This window comes from Photinus pyralis, unplaced genomic scaffold (genome assembly GCF_008802855.1).
Source record: "Photinus pyralis isolate 1611_PpyrPB1 unplaced genomic scaffold, Ppyr1.3 Ppyr1.4_LG5, whole genome shotgun sequence".
NCBI lineage: Eukaryota > Metazoa > Arthropoda > Insecta > Coleoptera > Lampyridae > Photinus > Photinus pyralis.
Window position 1 is genome coordinate 13,370,146 of NW_022170596.1, and position 19,100 is coordinate 13,389,245.

The 19,100-nt window shown below is 36.6% G+C and overlaps 1 protein-coding gene across 2 annotated transcripts in view; it reads right to left on the bottom strand.

Moving 5' to 3' along the window:
* The window catches only part of LOC116171899, a 54,754-nt gene that overhangs the window by 23,522 nt on the left and 12,132 nt on the right, over window positions 1–19,100 (bottom strand). For both annotated transcript variants that reach the window (XM_031488931.1, XM_031488930.1), the window contains exon 2: window positions 3,923–4,066. In XM_031488931.1, the coding sequence (XP_031344791.1) occupies window positions 3,923–4,052 (130 nt within the window). In that variant the 5' untranslated portion in view covers window positions 4,053–4,066. The remainder of the gene's footprint in view (window positions 1–3,922; window positions 4,067–19,100) is intronic.

The window sequence follows — 19,100 nt, forward strand, 5'->3', positions numbered from 1 at the left end:
AGTGAAGCAAGTTTTTATTTGTTTGCCCACATACAAACAAGTAAAAATTGTGCACGACACAACAAATGAATGGATACATTATAGATTTATGCATAAATTTTTTGTTCACTATAATATTATACAATAAGTACGCAAACAGTTGGCGGAGTAAACAAGATGTAAACCAATTTTTTTGCCCACCAAGAATATGGCCGCCACACGACAATTTGCTTCAACTCGTAGCATTTGCCCTTTATAGGATATTATCAGTCCACCTTTTGCGTTGTGTAAGGGTATTCCCATGATTTATACGATTTGCGTAAACAAAACGTATTCCTTTACTCTGTACATAACAAACAGGGTGCTCAGAAAGTTATGTCGCGGTTTTCAGACTTTAATTTTTTGAAGGGAAACTCTCTCTTTTCTCTTCCTGAACGAATTAAAAATAAGGGCAGTTTATAATGCCTCTCTAACAGTAAAAATACAATATGGCTCCTATAAGGAATAATCTGGCCTGTTATAGAAATGCTGATTCAACAGATTCAAATTCTCCGAAATTCTCCAAAAAAGTACCCATAGAAGGTGCTAACAGGAACCGTACATTTCCAACCGTTTAAGCTAGGGAAAATGAAAACGAAATTTGAGATTTTCAATTCTTTGGTGATATCTCAGTTATTTTCAAAGATTTTTCACAAATTTCAAATGCGTTTTTTTTAGTCACAAAAAGGGGAAACTTTGCCCCTATTTACCTTACATTGTTTTGTAAAAAAGCATTATGCGGGTCACTCTGCAATTGGGCGCAAGTCTGTTGAGGGCCCAGAACAAGAGAGGGATAATAAGCAAATAAATAAATGGTATCCCTCACCGTTATGGAGATCCCAATGGTGAGCCACGAATCGACAAAGGTGGTAAAAATGGGAAACTAGATGGACTGGACAAAGTCGAGAGAGTATACTATCAAAGCGAATATTAATGGGTTTTCTACAGTAAACTATGCCTCAGGTTATAAGAGCACTTCCTTTTTTTAAACGAGAAAATGAGAACCGACTATTCTCAAGTTAATTTTGTTACTGTGCAATTGACATCGTCTTCAGATTACATCCTCCAAATTGTGGTTTATTGAAAAATGGTGTGCTCCAAGCTTTTGTCTTGTACCGTGAACTTAATCATGTTTTTTTTTTGGTTATTGTAGAGATGCTTATACCTTTATGTATTCACGTGGAAGTATATTATGTGTGGCGTTGCTGTTATTAACCATTTATGCCGTGGAGTAGGTATCTCATACAGTTCCGATTCTTCGCTGTCTCTGTTGCTTTCTCTCTCGTTCTCGCTATCAAAAGGTGCATAAGCAATACGAGACATAGGGGTCTAACTCTACTTCTGTTTAGTTTGTAGGCTGTTTGTAAGATGATCGACTTTAACGTACATTTTCACATGTACTTGTCGTATTAAATTAATGGTAGCCGATACCGGAGCAAACCCATGCCATTTATCTAAATTGATCGCAGATTGTGTTTGATGTGTTTTTGTTCTAAATGATTTATCATGTTTTTCATTTGTATTTATGTCTTTTGCGTTTCGTTTTTATTAATTTGCTTAACTGTATTTGACTCGATTACCTGATTTTTATTGTATTATTTGAGATGTTGTATTTATTTTTTGCATTTTGTTATCGTAGTTGAATTATTTCTTGTATTTGTGTGTTATGTTAGTTTTTTTTTGTTCAATGATGGTCATTTTTTCTTGATTAACAAATCTCTCCGTTTCATTCAATTCCCTTCCTGCCCTGCCCTAGTATAACACAACGTAGGAGCCCTATTCGTACCACCCAATCTGAGCTGACTGTTACCGAGATTTGCAGATGGTGCGAAACGCCCGACATTTCGGATTGGAAGTCACTTTGATGGCTCTTCGTGTAATTCTTCCCCAGAATTCCCAACTGTAAGTCTAGGGTAGCTCAAGATTCCAGTACCGGATCGAAGACCTCTAAGGTCATCAAATCAAGTTTTAGGTGTATAATCCAAAAATGTAAAAATATACCGGGTCTGCCAACTCAATTTCGTAATTTAGGGTTACCTTCGATCCAACTGGAAGCGATAGGAATAAACTTCAGCTTGTCTTTACGCATAGAACTTTTCACCAAGGTTTTATATTCGTACCGTCAATTTTCTCAAAGTATATACTGAATTATGGTCTAAGTATCCATTAGACCAATGAAAATGAATTTCTGGAAAAATTGCAGCGAACGTTTATATTATAGAATGTCTCCTTAGTACATGATAGTAGATAAGCAAGGCCGGTACGAGCTCACTATGACCTACCTTTATGGTCATGAGCTAAGTTCAAGGTCGTTTTTGGATGACTCATTTGTCCTCTGTGCATGTTCCAAGGTGAGCGAAGGTCAAACGCCGGGCAATGTCACTAAAAGTTAAACGAGTGAAGGGCGATTCAATGTAACTATAAACGGTGACTCATTTGCTCTCTGTGCATGTCTCAAGGTCATTGAAGGTCAATCAATGTCACTACAATCAGTGATTCGTTTGCCCTTCGTGCATGTCCCAAGGTCACTAAAGGTGAATCGTAGACGTAAGATCTGAACTAAATCAAGGTCAAACCACGGGTCCTTTCCAGAACTAAATGTCACTAAAGGTTAAACGGTGGGTTCTTTATTAAAGTAGTTTTATCGCAGGGGGGCCCGAGCGAGCAGCACTTAGGTACACCAGAGGCCCATTGTGCCTACGCCCTATCTTTTGCAACTGAGTTCAGAGTTCGTTCCTCTCAATGAAGGATAGGACTCTGTTTAGCCTAAGTTGCTTCACCCTCCCCTGGTTTCAGATAGCTGTCTCCAAGGAGTTGATGTCTGTCCCTGATCAAAGTATCACTGTGACAGACCATATGCTCGGTAGTTTTATCTGCCTCGCCACAGAACCTACACGTGGGCTCGTAATAAGAAAAACTAAAGTTTTACTACGTGTTTCTCCGTCATCTTAAAAGTTATTAAAAATGGGATGCCATATTCGAAATCTCCATTAAAAAGTGTCAATTAGAAATGTTTAGTACGATTACTTTACCACAAAAAAATTAAAAACTAAAATCAGAAATTTTCGTTTTTCTGCTATATTTTTAAAACTACTAAAGATGTCTACAAATTGTCTTACGAATTGTTACAGTAAAATTTTTACCCGTGCTGTAGAAAATAAAATTTATCTTCTACAAGAGGGATTTGTATCCTTTGTAAATGTAACTAGCCCGTTATGTGTTTTTGCACATATTGAATCCCACTCGAAAAATGATTTCGGATACGTTCAAGTATAACACATAGCACTTGGAGGAAGCAGAAAGCTGCGTATTCCGATCACTACGTCTATAAGGCGTTCCGTTTCTCCGAGGTATTAAGGTATTAAAAATTTAAAAATACATTTTAAGATTGTATCCAGACATTCACTAGGAATTACCATTTCGTAATTGAATGTACGCGTGGGTTTCTTTGTCACCTGTTATAAATTTCAAAGGTTATGTTAGTAGTAGTTTTCATTGTATAGTTTGTTAGTATTTATTCCACTCAATTACGTATTTGTTCCCTTATGTGTTACTTCACGCCACGAATGCAATAAACACTTCAAGTCAATTGTTTTTACTTTTAATTTGGGAAAGAAATACGAGTTCAAAGAGATTCTGAGTTGGAGATGAATTGCTGAACTAGCTCGCGACATCCTTTCATTATCTCAAGTCATTTTAATACTGCTAGTGGCGTAAGACAGATTTTTTTGTTAAAATTATTTTTTGTCGTGGACATTATGAATCCATACTGCAGGTAAGGTAATATAAAAATGTCGCTGTACAATAGTGACAGATGAAATTATGTCAACATTAAGATGAAAAATGAACTGCATGTTAGAGTTCAACAAAAACCTAAGTATTAACGAAATCAATGCAAGCTTACCCTCGCTTTCTTTTCCTCCAATTGTGTTTCTTTGTAGATGGGGATGGAAGTCGAAAGTTGGAATGGAAGCATCAATCATTGCAGCATATTTGAAAGCCATAGTAGCCACAAGTATTGTCATCCATGCCATTCTTTTTAAATGTTCTGAAAATAAATCAAATTTAAATTTTATCCGATTGTTTGCAGTTAAGCCTCAGTCCTCAAAAGATCTCATTTGTTACAGAAGTGAAGTGAGGTACAACAAGTATAACATGTCTTTTGCGCTCATTCTATTACAGTCTTGTAATGTTTTAACAAACCCACCAACTTGAATTAATAAATTCTAAGGGGAACTGAAATGGTCTATTGTTATCTGAAACAGTAGCGTTAGGAAAATGACCTCGCCGACTGTTATAGGTACTCGTATTTCCACTGAGAAATAGAATTTTCGAAGACCCTTCACAATAGGCAGAGGACAATTTGAAACAGTATACTTTCGCAGCCCCAAAATGAAATAAGGGGTTAATCGGTTTTGAGTTTCGCCCCCCAAATCTACTTGAACGTCACGTCTCTTCATTGATCGGTAATAAACTTTTGTTTTTTCAAGTAGCCGGAAATTGTCTTGGCTTGCCGATAATTAACTACCCCGCTTTTGAGAACGTTTCATTTGGGCCAATCGAACAGTTTCCGTTTATATAGGAGTTTGTGTAACACTTATCCACGTGATACGCTAGAAATGAAAATATTCAGTTGTACGAGACTTCAATTATCGAGTACTTGGATACGTGGGCGGTGGAAAATAAATTGAACCTTTGGTTTTCAGTAAGTCTGCGTCTGCTATTATTTATACAATGCTATACAACGCTATTCCAATAAAATTGCTGCTTAATTAAAATTATCGAACACTAATGGCGTTGCACGTTACGACAATTACACGGAAAGTCCTTCAGCTTGTGTTTTCATTCTTGGAAAAGCTTCCCATCTAGTTGAATTATTAAATGAGATAATAGACCTACTTGCACAAAAACAAATGGATTATGAAAATATTAAAGACCTCCTGGAATATACCTATAGCTATTTTCTAGAATTCCGATGAATATGTTGACATTACGTCCCTTATTGCAGATGGGTATAATGAAAGGAGTGTTTTACGTTTCCGAGTGACTTCGCTGAAAGCCGCACTAGTCATTATAATTTGATTACATAGCGCACATGAAATGTACCGAAACCCTCTCGGTGTTATGGAGCGTACGAAAAAGTGGGTTAGTGGGATGGGGTCCAGTGTTTGTGATTACTGATACCATCAAGTTAGAAAAATTTGCGATTTCATAGATCATTTACTCATTTCCTAACATCTCAACGAAACCGAAGAGAATCTGATGGACATCTCTGTAACAAATTTAGGGTATTATGATGCAAACTTAATAATGCGCGGCAAAATAAAATTGGAAAATAAATAGGAAAGATCAGAAATATTGCTGGGAATTTTAGTTGGAATAATTTTTTGTGTTTATGAATATCCCGATCAATGGTTCTTCTTGGATTAGATACTTAAATCAATGTGCGCCATTATTAAATATGCGCAATTATTGCATTTATTTAAATGTTACTCTATTCGGATAAGACGATAATATTTTGTTTACGTGATAAGACAAGTGCTTTTAAAGTATGGTGAATGGACATTCTCCATTTTGCCGGTTAGGAGTAATTGAAATCACCTTTATTTGACGTTTGAATACTGAGTTTTGGAAGTATACGCCGTCGTTTAAGAAGTTAATAAAGTGTTTGAGTTATATACTGGTATATAGTTTTTCGTCATTCAATTCTTACAATTCAATTTATTGTTGAGCCTTGGAAGCACTGAAAATTATTATCGCAATCAACAATTAAGAAGATATCGTCGAAGAGTCAGCGTACCGTGAAAATCATACAAGTGTTTAAAAAGCAAATGAAATTTTTTTCTATATTTTCGTCTGTGGCGTTTGATGAACATCAAATTTGTGTTAGCTAGATTTAATTTAGGCAGTGAAAGTTAGGGTCTAATCTTAGCTTTGGGCTGTTCGTAATTGTGTGTGTTTTTCTAAAAGTTGTCATGTGTGGTTATAAACCCAGTACATTTTGGGTGAAGTTTATTGATTAAACGAGTACCGATGGCCGCTGAAACTATCAGCTTCCACTTTAAAGGCGTGGTTGTAAAAAATGGGAAAAGTATGGATGAAGTCGATAGAGGTTATCGATTACGGTGTGTAACAATAGGTTACACGTTAGGGCGCGGGTACGTGGACCAAAACAGCAAACTTATTTAAATCGAGCGAGCACAAAATAATAGCGGAGTGAATATTTCGAGTTAAATGAAGATACGGATGTGTACGCCAATTAGGACAATACGAGTATGAATTGTAATAAAGTCAATGAGGAACATTTCCGTTGAGTAAAATAGTGGGTACAGAGAAAAAAATTGTGAATTACCACATCAATGTAAATTTGACTCCCTTTGCGAATAAATTGAGACGGACGGTATTCATAAATTTCGCCATAACCAGGCCACTGAGGGAAGCTTTAATGGCGCAGCACTTGCTTGTGTTAATATTTTAAACCGAACTCACCTAGAAAAGGGTACAAAATTATTTTTTACCTTGAAGGTTAATGTTTATCTTGTAGTTGGGTTCACGAATTCTAATTAATAATCTCGCAAATTACGTTTCAAATCAGGAGTAGAATTTGTCATTGTTTAACCACAGATGTTGTAGCATGAAGGGATGATAGTTGAACTAGGTTAGGGATAGACTGATAACACCTCGATATTTAAAAGAGCTAATCAAAGAAGGTTCATTTTTTCAAATTATTCAATAAATGGATCGAATTTGAGAATTTGCAACAGCAAATTGGCTAATAGCCCAAGCAGATTAAAACGCACAAATAAATTCTCTGGCGCTAGCACCCTACCTTAAGTTCCCTTCGATGGCGCCTCTCTATATCTAGGTGTTCAGCAGTGCACCCCTGTCACTAGCTCAGGGGGGACGCGATGGGTTCCATGTTAGCCGGAAGCTACTGCAATCTTTAAGTCGAGCAAAGACAAAATAAATAAATCCGGCCGCTACCAGTTCACTTCCTAATCCGCTGCCGGTGCAAATCAAAAAATTAACTAATATGATACGTTTGAAATCTGTCATATTTAAAACGCAACCGGCGAACATAGACGAACTAAGGCAGAGAATTCAAGAAATGTCGAAATATTGCAAAACCAACATTTGAAAAGGTTCGACAAGAGTTTGAGAATAGATTATACTACGGTCTTATCAATAACGGAAACCATTTTGAACATTTATTGAAATAAAATCGAACTTTAGAAAATGTATTATGTTAGTTTATTTTTTGATTTGCACGATAATTACTAACCTAAATGTAATGCTATTTGGTATGGTTGGAAAGCATTTTTTCAGAGCTTTCCAACGACATTATCACACATGGCGGTTACTATTTAAGATTTAAATGTTGGGGTAGCTGGCGCGCAGGGGGTTGGAGAGGGTGCGTCGCCAACTACGTCATTGTGATTCCCCCTCCGAATTACCGAAACCGTATTTATTTAAAGATCCATTTAGTTATTTTTTTGTTATTCTTAATAACCAACGGTTTATGAAAGCTGACATAACTTTCATAAACCATTGATCTATGGTTTGCTTGTACTGAAAGCATCTTTGTTTAAATTTTAAAGAGTTATCTCCAAAAATAAGAAAGTTGACGTTGCGCAGAACGCGCATGCGCACATTTAATTATTGCAATATGCGATATGTTTGTTAGTGGAAGCGTCTATGGTTAACATTTTAAAAAGAGATCTTCATAAGTGATTTTCACTATATGCGATATGTTTGCCTTTACTAGAACTATCTGTGGTTCAAATTTCAACAACATATGTTAATAGGGCAGCTTACGTTCGACTATCTAAGACGCAAAGTAATCACCAGTTCCAAGCTAAAAAATTCTTTAACCTTCTACCAAAGAGTATCCAATCATACGATATAAAAAAACTAAAAGTAACCCTTAAACGATACCTAACATTAAAAGCATATTTTTCCATACAAGAATTTGTAAGTGAAGGTTTTAGAGAACCAGAGTGATCTTAAATTTAAATTGACTATTGTATTAAGTAAATAGATAAGTACATTACGTATGTTATTTAACTAGATAAAACTTGACGAATGTAAGCGCTACTGTGCAAAACATGAAAAATATATTATTATATTATATTATTAATAAATAAGAAAGTTGTACATGCGCACATTGATCATCATGTTTTTTCTTGACTCAGCTGCCAGAGCTATAATAAGCTACCGAATTCAAAAAGAACCAACTAAGTTTATTGAAAACTATAGGATTAGTTAAAGCCCGTTGCATTCGTAATCAAAAAGGCTACCCAATACAGTGTGTACTTTTCTTATGGGACATACAAAAAAATGAAGTTAACGGGTTAAGTGCAAGATCAGTTAAGTATGCTTCCATTCTTGAGTCGCTCTTAGGCAGTTGCTTTTAGCATACATATTATGTAGATATTTATTTGGTTTAAATGCCTAATAAAGACAGTCATTATGATAATGATTTTTTGACACGAAACGCTGTATTAAAAATCTCTCAACGGTGCCTTGCAAAGCTCAAAAAGTGGCAATGAGAAAGTGTTTTTTATTTTTCTGTAACTGCTCAAATAATATCAAGAAAAAATAAAAACGAAATCGGCAAATTTCGATTTTTCTGGGATACCCTACGTGTTTTAAGTCGGCGTATGTAGAATTTATTTTTTTATATGCATTTAAATAATCCCTTCCTTCTTTTAAAATTTCAGAAAAATTCGTCCATGGGTAAGGCAGCACTGCGCATGCACAACCTTTGATTTATAAGAAGCATATCAGCGTACAGAATTTATAAGCACAATAAACTAAACAAATATAGAAAACGAGCTCCTGGGTATGGCTATAGCATGCGCAAAACCAAATTTTAAACCTGATGTTAGTTTTGCTTTTATTTAAAATGTAGGTATATGTATGAAATTTCATTTAATTGCTTCCATAAATAAGGAAGTTGGCACTGCACATCCTACACAAAACCAAATTTGGAAAATGGCGCTACATTTGCTTTTATTCCAAGTGATTATGTATCGAATTTCATTTAAATCACTCCATAAATAAGAAAGTTGGCACTGCGCAAAACCAAATTTTGAAACTGGTGTTAAATTTGCTTTTATTCCAAGTGGCGATGCATCAAATTTCATTTAAATCTCTCCATAAGTAAAATAGTCTGCAATTCGGTTTAGAAATGGTCGAGATGCGAAAAAGGCAATGTGAACTTTGATAGATTAGGTTCAATTTTTGAAATTGCGTTTTATATGGCTAAAGCTATACGCATATTGAATTTCATGCAATTCAATTCATAACTCACGGGGATTACAAAAGGGCCTTCTTTAATTTTTGGGCTACATTGCCAATTCACGAACTCCGACCTACAAATATGATAAAGAATCCATCTACTAAATTTTATCGTAATCGATCCATTCGTTATCGAGATATCGTGCTAACGGACGGACAGACGAACAGACGAGCAGACACCGCAAAATTATAAACTCGGTAGGAGCTCATTAATAAACGGCAAAAGTGTAAAATTTTGGTAGATGAAAAAAATTAATTTTTTGCTATACCCTAGGCTTAAGTTTCTTAGTAATAAACGCAGAAAAAATTCATCCATTGGTACAAGCCTAGACATCATAACGAACCAAATAGCGAAAAAGTAGGGCACTAGTTCTTACGATAAGGATCTGATAGTGATACAGCTGTGGGGCGGACAGATGGGCGGAGAGACAGACGGACAGACAAATGGACGGACAGATGGACGAATAGACGAACGGAAAGACGGGCGGACAGACAGAGGGATTAACAGACGGGCGAACAGACGAACGGACAGACGGACAAACTGAGCACAATAGCGCATTTTTTATTTTTTTGGAAATGCGTTAAAAATTCGTACGAATGTATACGTCTTGCTGAGGTAGAGTTAACATAATCAAGAACTTGCTACAACAGAGTTCAGCAACAACAATAAAAGTACACGTCCGGCTATTGCTGCAGTGGGCTACACACCGATTGGCGTGAGAAATCTAAACGCCGCCACAAAAACAGTACACGTTACTTTGCTGTGTCACTCGGAAGCACTAATAGACTCAACTTCTTAACTTCACTATTAAGTGGACATCAGCTAACAACACAAACCGATCTCAGGACTTCCAATTTCCAAATAACCCACCTCCCGTGAGTAAAATTCATTTCAAATTCCGCTATACCAATACGTAATCTTTCAAACTACTTACACAAATACATAGAACGCACCTTAACCTTATCTATCCTATTGATAGTTGCGGTCTAGGTACCTAATTCTATGCGAGCAAAAGCACGCGCGCTTGTAAATATATTTCGAAGAACCACGAGAGTTGCTGACCTGATTGAAATTGTTCGTGATTACGATCCAGACGACTATTATATTATGAAACTATTTATAACAAGACAAAGTTCCAAAATTGTACTATTAGTACGTAACACGAGACTGTAGAATTGATGCATTTTGCACTTGTGTGATATTGCTTTACCTCATTAATACGGATGGTGATGTGTCAACTCCATACCATATTAGTATTACTTTGAGTTCTATATCGAAAAGTTCAAACACAGAAAACTTAGGCTGTAGTCGATACGTATGTCCTTTTGATACTGATTCCCGAGAAGTGAGCAGTAAATTTAATGTACACTTCCATTCAATTCAAACGCGGATCTACATAGAATCAGTTCAAAATCCACACCAAAGCTTACATGGCACCTGTACCTGTACCTGTATAAAGAAATAGAAATTGGCACAAAGCGTACACAAAATCAACACAGAACCTACCAAAAGTTTACAAAGAACTACACAACGATTTACGGCTATGATACATGATTTATACCAAATCTACTACGAATCTGCACGGGACCAGCAGATTCTACACAGGACGCAATATTCTTCCGTAGGAACAGCTACCTTAACTATGGCCTAATAACTCTTATTAGGCCATTACCTTAACTTTTCTTCCGCTAGGAAATTTGCCGGTTGGGCTTCAATTTTGTTTTGGTGTTACCGAAGTGGCGGCCGCCATTTGTTGGATCCGACCGACTCCTGGTTATCGTTTCTCCGGTTTTTTTCACCCGAGGCCACCAAGACCGACCCGCCAACCTCGACCAGGCGCGAGATTTTCGCTAGGTGGTGGCCGAGTCCGTCCATACGTTCGCTCTGCCGATCCTTGCCGCCGTTCCGCCGTCGTCCACCGAGAGAACTGGTTGCCGCCAACTGCCGCTGCTGTATTTAATTACAATAATTTGTTTATTTATTCATATGTATTTGAAAATTAAACTCCAAGCATTATTTTACTAATTGTTATTCAATTTCTACATCTCACCGACATTAATCGTTTTCATTAATCTTTAGCTCTATTTTGAGCAACATTTTATTTCCTAATTTCCGCTAATTCTCCCACCTCTTATCCCTGCCTGTTGGTACCTAAGAGTGGAAAAGACTAAGTAAGAGGAGAGACGCGTTTTGGTGACAGCTAAAAGTAGTTGCCATTGAAATTAAATTCGATAATACCGGCCGGTCGCGATTCACTCCGCACTCGTGATATGAAGAAAATAATAAGAGAACCAGCAAACAGGTAATCCATTTTATCTTTATAATTATTCCCTTCCGCAACACAGACTGTGCGCGAGCTACCCCAGTTCGTCGCAATCTTTCGTACAAGCTTTAACAGCGATATTGTTACCTGTGCATCCTTTCGCTGGTGAATACTTCATAGTAAAGTTTATAATTGCACTGTACTTTTCTTGTCTTACTTGAACGCTTTTGCCTTTTCTCTTCTTTGTAAAATTTGTCATTTTTTAAGAGTAGCGCCCCTAGTGTTATCCCCTAAAGTATGTATGGGTAACCTACGGCCCGCGGGCCTACCGATAAGCTTTGTTCGGCCCGCTAACATAATTAATAGTTAATACTTCATACTGCCCGCCAAGTTACATTAAAAATTCGAATTATTTAATTAATATGGTTATGTTACACGTGCAGCATCTAGTGGACGATATCCGAAGCTTCCAAGACGTTTGAAAGCGTCTTTGAAGATGCTATTTCTTGTTTCAGAGATATCGCCAGGTCTGTTTCCATAATTTTCGTCGCGATATATACCGGGTGGGACAATAAAACGACACGTGCTTTGGGATTAAGCATCATTTTTAAGCCATATACCTATTGCAACAAATCTTAAGAGCATAAATGACAATTTGGATACAAGATGAATATGGGGATTCACTATCCACGTTTGGTGAATTTTGTATGCAAAATCGTGTCAATTTTCAGGAGTACCTACCTACTTATTATTTTTTTTAATGATTTTTACGAAAGAAAAAATATGTCAAGACTAAAAAAAATAGATAATAATTTTAAGCATACTTTCTATTTGAATTTTCACCTGTGGCCCGTATCGCATATGACAAATTTTATTTTGACCCCTTGGAAAAAAAGCTGCCCAAATTAAGATATGATGAATTGAAATTATGCTAAATAAAATAAGGAATGCAAAAGTGCCCTGTTGGCCTCCTAACATTATCTTATCCAAGGTCACGTCTTAGGTACAGTAGCAAGAATCATGACATATTGGATCAAATCCAAGGCCCATACTAAGGCCACAACATTTGACGAAAGCTAAGACCCATACAAAGGTCACGACCTTGAACTAAAATCCAAGGCCAGAAACCAAACCGGTGAGAAAAGATACCCCATCGGTGTAAACTAGTGCCGATGTTCTACTGTTGAACATAAAGAGGAACTTGAAGCGAATTTAAGAGCAATTTGAGAGGAGGGAAATTAAATATGAATCGCGTTGAAAATTTACAACGTGACACAGGCTGATATGAAAAGTAACGCCCTAATCTTAGTATATGGTGTTTCGCAAAAACACACTATTAATTTAATTTTTGTTTTGTTAACGCAAAATACCAGATTGGATTTGTTTCTTGCTCCTCAATACTTATCGTGCAGTGTGTCCAGTTAGGTTAGCAACATAGCTTTTATATCCCATAATATGTGACAAATATGGCGACCGATGCGATGAGTTCATAGATGAACATAAATCATGCCGTATACAGGGTGTTACACGACCGTTCGAAAAAAAAAATCGGGTTGTAGAGGGCATCAAAACAAGCACTTTTTCCAAATAAATCGAGGGTCCAACGTGTTTCGTTTGGGAGCCACCCCCCAAAGAGTGTTGAAATCTGCATTTCTTCTTTAATTTTTTTCTCAGCAACCATAAGAGTTACAAAGTCGGGTGGCATGTCTTTGAATAGGTTTTTGGGTATGCTCTTTCCGATTTTGCAATTTTTTTTTCAAAATTCCTACCCCTAAAGGGCGCACCCCTAAACTAGGGTGCAAAAAAAATTTCTGATTTCGACGAAATTTGGTATCTGGGGGTTTTTTAACATGAAAATCACGAATCTGAAATTAGTTTTTGAAAATTCGAAAAAAAAAGTTCCCCTGCAATTCTTGGCGGGACAACGAAAATAGAGATAATTCCACGAAATTTGTTGTGTACATACTAAACGAGTTAAGGAACAAAACTGTCGAACAGTTTTTTTAAATAACTTTTCAAACAAAAGTTATACTCTTTGAATGTTGGTCCTTCGGGTCGCGAAGTGTCCCAAGCCTACTAGTAATGTAATGTACCTTTTCGATTTGTCCTTAAAAGGAGCGTGTTCTTTTGGAAGTTATTTTTCAACCTAAGATTATGAAAATTTTTGATCATAGTGAAAAAGTATCATACGGAAAGTGATTTGACTTTTTCCCCTACCTTATTTAGATAATAAATACATAATCGATCAGCGCTTTAAGATACCTTGGTAGGTGTTTTAATCGATACATCGAATTTTTTAATCATTTAATGACCGAATTAATTCCAAATAACAAAATATCGACTCAAACCGTTAATCTTTTTGTTTTTGCGACATTGTCAACCAACACATGCGAAATTATGGCTTACTAGTAGGCTTGGGACACTTCGCGACCCGAAGGACCAACATTCAAATGAGTATAACTTTTGTTTGAAAAGTTATTTTAAAAACTGTTCGACAGTTTTGTTCCTTAACTCGTTTAGTATGTACACAACAAATTTCGTGGAATTATCTCTATTTTCGTTGTCCCGCCAAGAATTGCAGTGGAACTTTTTTTTTTCGAATTTTCAAAAACTAATTTCAGATTCGTGATTTTCATGTTAAAAAACCCCCAGATACCAAATTTCGTCGAAATCAGAATTTTTTTTTGCACCCTAGTTTAGGGGTGCGCCCTTTAGGGGTAGGAATTTTGAAAAAAAAATTGCAAAATCGGAAAGAGCATACCCAAAAACCTATTCAAAGACATGCCACCCGACTTTGTAACTCTTATGGTTGCTGAGAAAAAAATTAAAGAAGAAATGCAGATTTCAACACTCTTTGGGGGGTGGCTCCCAAACGAAACACGTTGGACCCTCGGTTTATTTGGAAAAAGTGCTTGTTTTGATGCCCTCTACAACCCGATTTTTTTTTTCGAACGGTCGTGTAACACCCTGTATAATTATAGTGATCTGGTACCATACGATATTGCACACCCCCTGTGTAAGGGATATATTGTATAAAATGTAGAATTTTACGTTTTTTCCTTGTATCCGTTTGACCGATCAACAGTCGTCGTCAGTTTGATGCTATTCTTGTGACCAATTTCCTCTTTCGTTGCTCCATTCTAGTTTGCGGGTACGGTGCATAAGTAGAAGGCAGAATAATGATCGAGCGGAAAATTATCCCTTGTCGCCAAATGTCTAAAACGGCATTTTCAGAATCTATGAAAAAATAACATAGGTTTTAACAACATCGGCGTTATTAATAACGGTTCCCACCGATTGTTGACACGAGGTGGTGTTATCAAGAACGGTTTAAAGTAACGGTGTTATTAACATCTAACATTACTACCAATAATATAAATAATAAAATAAAATAATTAGCATCGAGATTTGAGATTGAGTAGGAGCAGGGGAAAACAAGCTGTAACAATTCCGTTGGTATTGCGATTAAAACCGATGTTATATTCAAATAGTGCTTACATGTTTTAGTAACGCTACACTTGTTGTCCAACAGGGGTAGCTTTACTAAAACCTGCGTTAGTAAAACCGGGCGGCGTAAGTGGTGTTTACACGGGTTGTTTTACGCAGGATTTAATAACGACGGCGATATTAAAGAGTACGATTTCCTTATTTTCAGTAATTAACAGTAGCGCTAGCTGGAATGTCTCCAAAAGATCGACGAACAAACAAATCAACGGATGGAAGTTCCTGGATCCTGGATCTTGTTTGAAATTTCAGGCGATTGCAAAAATTACGCAATGCGTCGGGAGACGAAAATGTTATTGAAAATAGGTTATCTGCGTACAAATAGGGTTTTTTTAGTCTACTCTCCTAAGTACAGGGTAAAAGGGCGCGCTTTAAAACTTCCGCTCTTCGTAATTCACGATTAATTTCTTCCTTTAAAACTTTTCTTTAAATTGAAATATTCACAATTTTGATTTTCTCGTTTAATGTGCATTTGCACAGTTTGAAAGTAGAGTAGTGAAACGTAATTTCTTCTTTGCGTGGAAATTACTCCCTCACGCGATATATGCTCCCCAACTTTCAGACTGCTTGAACTTCTTTTCACTAAGGATTTAACTACTCCGAGCAAAACTCACGCATGGTTGACGAAGACGCGGGCGCTGTCGAGACTTACGGCGTGTTCCCTCGTGGCTTCGTGCGTAATTGTCTACGGCTCTCTCCGAACGCCCTCATTCCTACAATTTTAATTTTCCGAAACTAGGCCCACCGACCATTTGAATCTGTTCAACTAATAGTATCCTTTTTTTATCAATGGTATCTTCAGAAACTCAAAATGCCACATACCTACATTGGCGGAAAATTCCCACAAAGTTGACAGTTCCCATGCATGTCAAAATCCGCCTGCAATGGGGTCATCCCGCCTTCATTTTTTATTTCTGATCCACAAAGTACATTAAAAATAAAAACACCCGTGTGTCTTCAATTTTTATTTGCGAGTAAACTAAACCCAATAGTATATTATATACCGCGGGACTGAAGTAGTACTTTTAATCCCGAAGGTAAAGTAATTTACCTGAGAGATTAAGAACACTACTTCAGTCGCAAGGTATATACGATATTTTTCGTACTTCCGAAACTGAAACACTTAATATGTATGGAGTTAGAGAACGCGTTCTTTCAAAAAATCGCTACTTAACAAGTTACCATAGGAATGTTGCGTTGGTACGTCAATTCCTATGCTATGGTAACAAAAATAATTTGGAAACTGTCATTGCTAGTGTCATAATTTTGGTGGTGGGTGACAAAGGTGTATTTGATATTCATAAAAAGCAGCCAAACTAGGTAAAGAATTGATACCACCGAAATCCAAAAAACTATATGAGCAGCACTACGATGCGTTTAAGAAGTAGTGCCGCATACAAAATGTGGAACAACCTACTGAAATGACCTTGTTAGTAATTTCATCCTTCCGGGATTTTCGTCAAAATTTAATCCCGGCGGGACAAAAAGTGACACTTCAGTACTTGTCATAATGGAGTGAAGTGGTCACTTTAGTCTCGGAAGTACGAAAAATAAATTATTGAAAAGCTGTGTTTTTAGTCCTAATCACAGAATACGGCCTTCTCAGAATAGAAACAGCAATGTTACAAATTTGTATGGTGTTTTGGCGGACCCTGGTGGGTGTACTGTGAACTAAAGCATCAAAATCAGAGCAGCGCCATCTGGTGACCAGCCATGAAGTAATTTCCCCAATTCGATCCAATTCATAAATATCGATAAAGAATACACAGTTGTTAAATTAAAGTGTATTTAGATACAATCACATTACATTATTTAACACATCAAAGAACTTAAATTACATGTTTACAAATTACATATAAAACTCAGAAGTGAGTGGAACTTACGCTTTGTAGATGTTAACACTATGCAGAAAGATCCTTACATAACGATTTGTCGTACGAAATATTTGGTTTTAATTGCTGTTTGGACTAAGTACATATTTTTGTTAAAAAATATCTTTAGAACTAAATTTTTTGTTCCAAGAGGTAATAAAACCGTTTCAGCAAATTGTCACACAAGTTTTTGACAACAAATGTTAACTTGATCCTGGTGCTTACTTGAGAAGCGAGGGTGGAAGTTGTTGAATTATCTAAAACGTATTTTTTATTCATTATCTAAAAGGAATTACCATATAAGTATCTACATCTATATAAATATAAAACTTAAGTCTACACCCTGGTCTACACCCTTTTGCGCCTATACCGTTGGTAATTTATAAATTCAATACCTTGCATAAATAGGAGAGAAATAACAGCACATTTCAACCCTCTTCGCGTTTCGAGCACAAAACAATCTGTTTCAAAATATGGGAAACGATGCCTTTTTGATATTTTATCGTTACAATCCGCCACACAACACTTTTTACGGTCACATAACTTGTTCCTATTTTAAATCTTTCAAAAGTCAAAATTGACATGTGTAAAACCATGTGTACGTATAAAATTGACGGTAAAAATATTTCCTGTAACGAGCAAAATTACAGGTTTTGCAAAAAAATATTTGAGTCTGCGATAAATAGTTCTCCGTACAACCACTGGAAACGCTGTAATCAGTGACAATTTAGCGCCATTTATGTTTCTGTTCTGTGAAGGTCTTATTCTGTGGTCCTAATTTGAAACGCTTCAGACTAAATACGTCACAAACCTACAACCAATCACGTAGAAGTGAGCTGGCAACCTTACGCGAGGGTCTGACGTTTGTCACATTTGACGTTTTGAGAGGGATGTTTAACTGCATCTAGCACGAAAGTGACAAGTGCTTGTGACAGATGACGCAAGTTATAAATGCCATTCTCCTGCAATATTGCCAAGTCGTTATGTCATCTGAATGGTTCTAGGAGCTGATGGGTCGGGCTTATTACGTCACAGAGCCCGCCACAATCATATCGTTTTGAATAAACCTTTAAAACCGCACTAGTTCATTATTTTTTTTGCTAATCGGCCTCTATTTTTAAATAAACTTTTACTGTCCAAAAAAATGTTTTATGGTTTCAGGTACACGCTTATTAAATTAGAACTGCGGAATTCAACTATACTGTAAACCCCCATTCTAGCGAAATTCGTCTTTTTGCCGCGACTGTCTGGAGCTCTAAATTTTGAGGTAGTCTGTCCTATAGTGACGCTACTCTATATATTGTCTTAACCAATTAAAAAATGTCGCGCAACACCTATATTGTACACAGGTAGGGGATGTGTCGAATATAACTCAATTAACTCAGCTTAAAAACTACTTGTGTTTTGAATAAGTACCACCCACATAAATACTACTTGATTCTAACTTGACAACCGTAAATAACACTTGAGCTTGGATTGGTTTTACATTTTGATGTTTATGAGGGCATGCGTATATTTCATTTATGGCGTTTATAGCACTTATCGAATCAGGTTGTGACGCAAACATTGAGGGAAGTGAGTGGAAGAGTGCAATCGTGATAAGTATAATGACAAGAATTTAGACAAAACGATAAACGATCTTTACCAAACGGCTAATAAAAACATAACGACACTGTTAAAAGTAAGGAACCATGTAATTGCAGCCTACCCACGATGCTGTAACAAAACGTTCTTCCGTCAAATGGAATTGCTACTCGACAAGCTTTACACACGTTTTACACGCATTTTGATGAATATATCAAATACAATACTAACAAAGAATACAACAAATAGTATACGAATAGTGAAATGACTCTAGAAACCTGACGATTTCCTTCGTGCACTACGAACTGTTGAGTGTTTATTTCCAGGCTCAGTGCGAACTTTGAATATAATTTTATATTCAAAGGTGCGAATTACCAAGTTTCTCCGTTAAGTTAAACGGATACATTCGCAGGTTGCAGTATTAATCTTGATAAAGGAGCTTTTCATTGCAAGCGACTGATAGTTAAACGTAAACCTGTTGCGCTATTGAATGAAATTCTACCATGTTTAGCTTGGATCGTAAGCAACAGTGAATCCCCAAACCTCGTTGAACACCGCC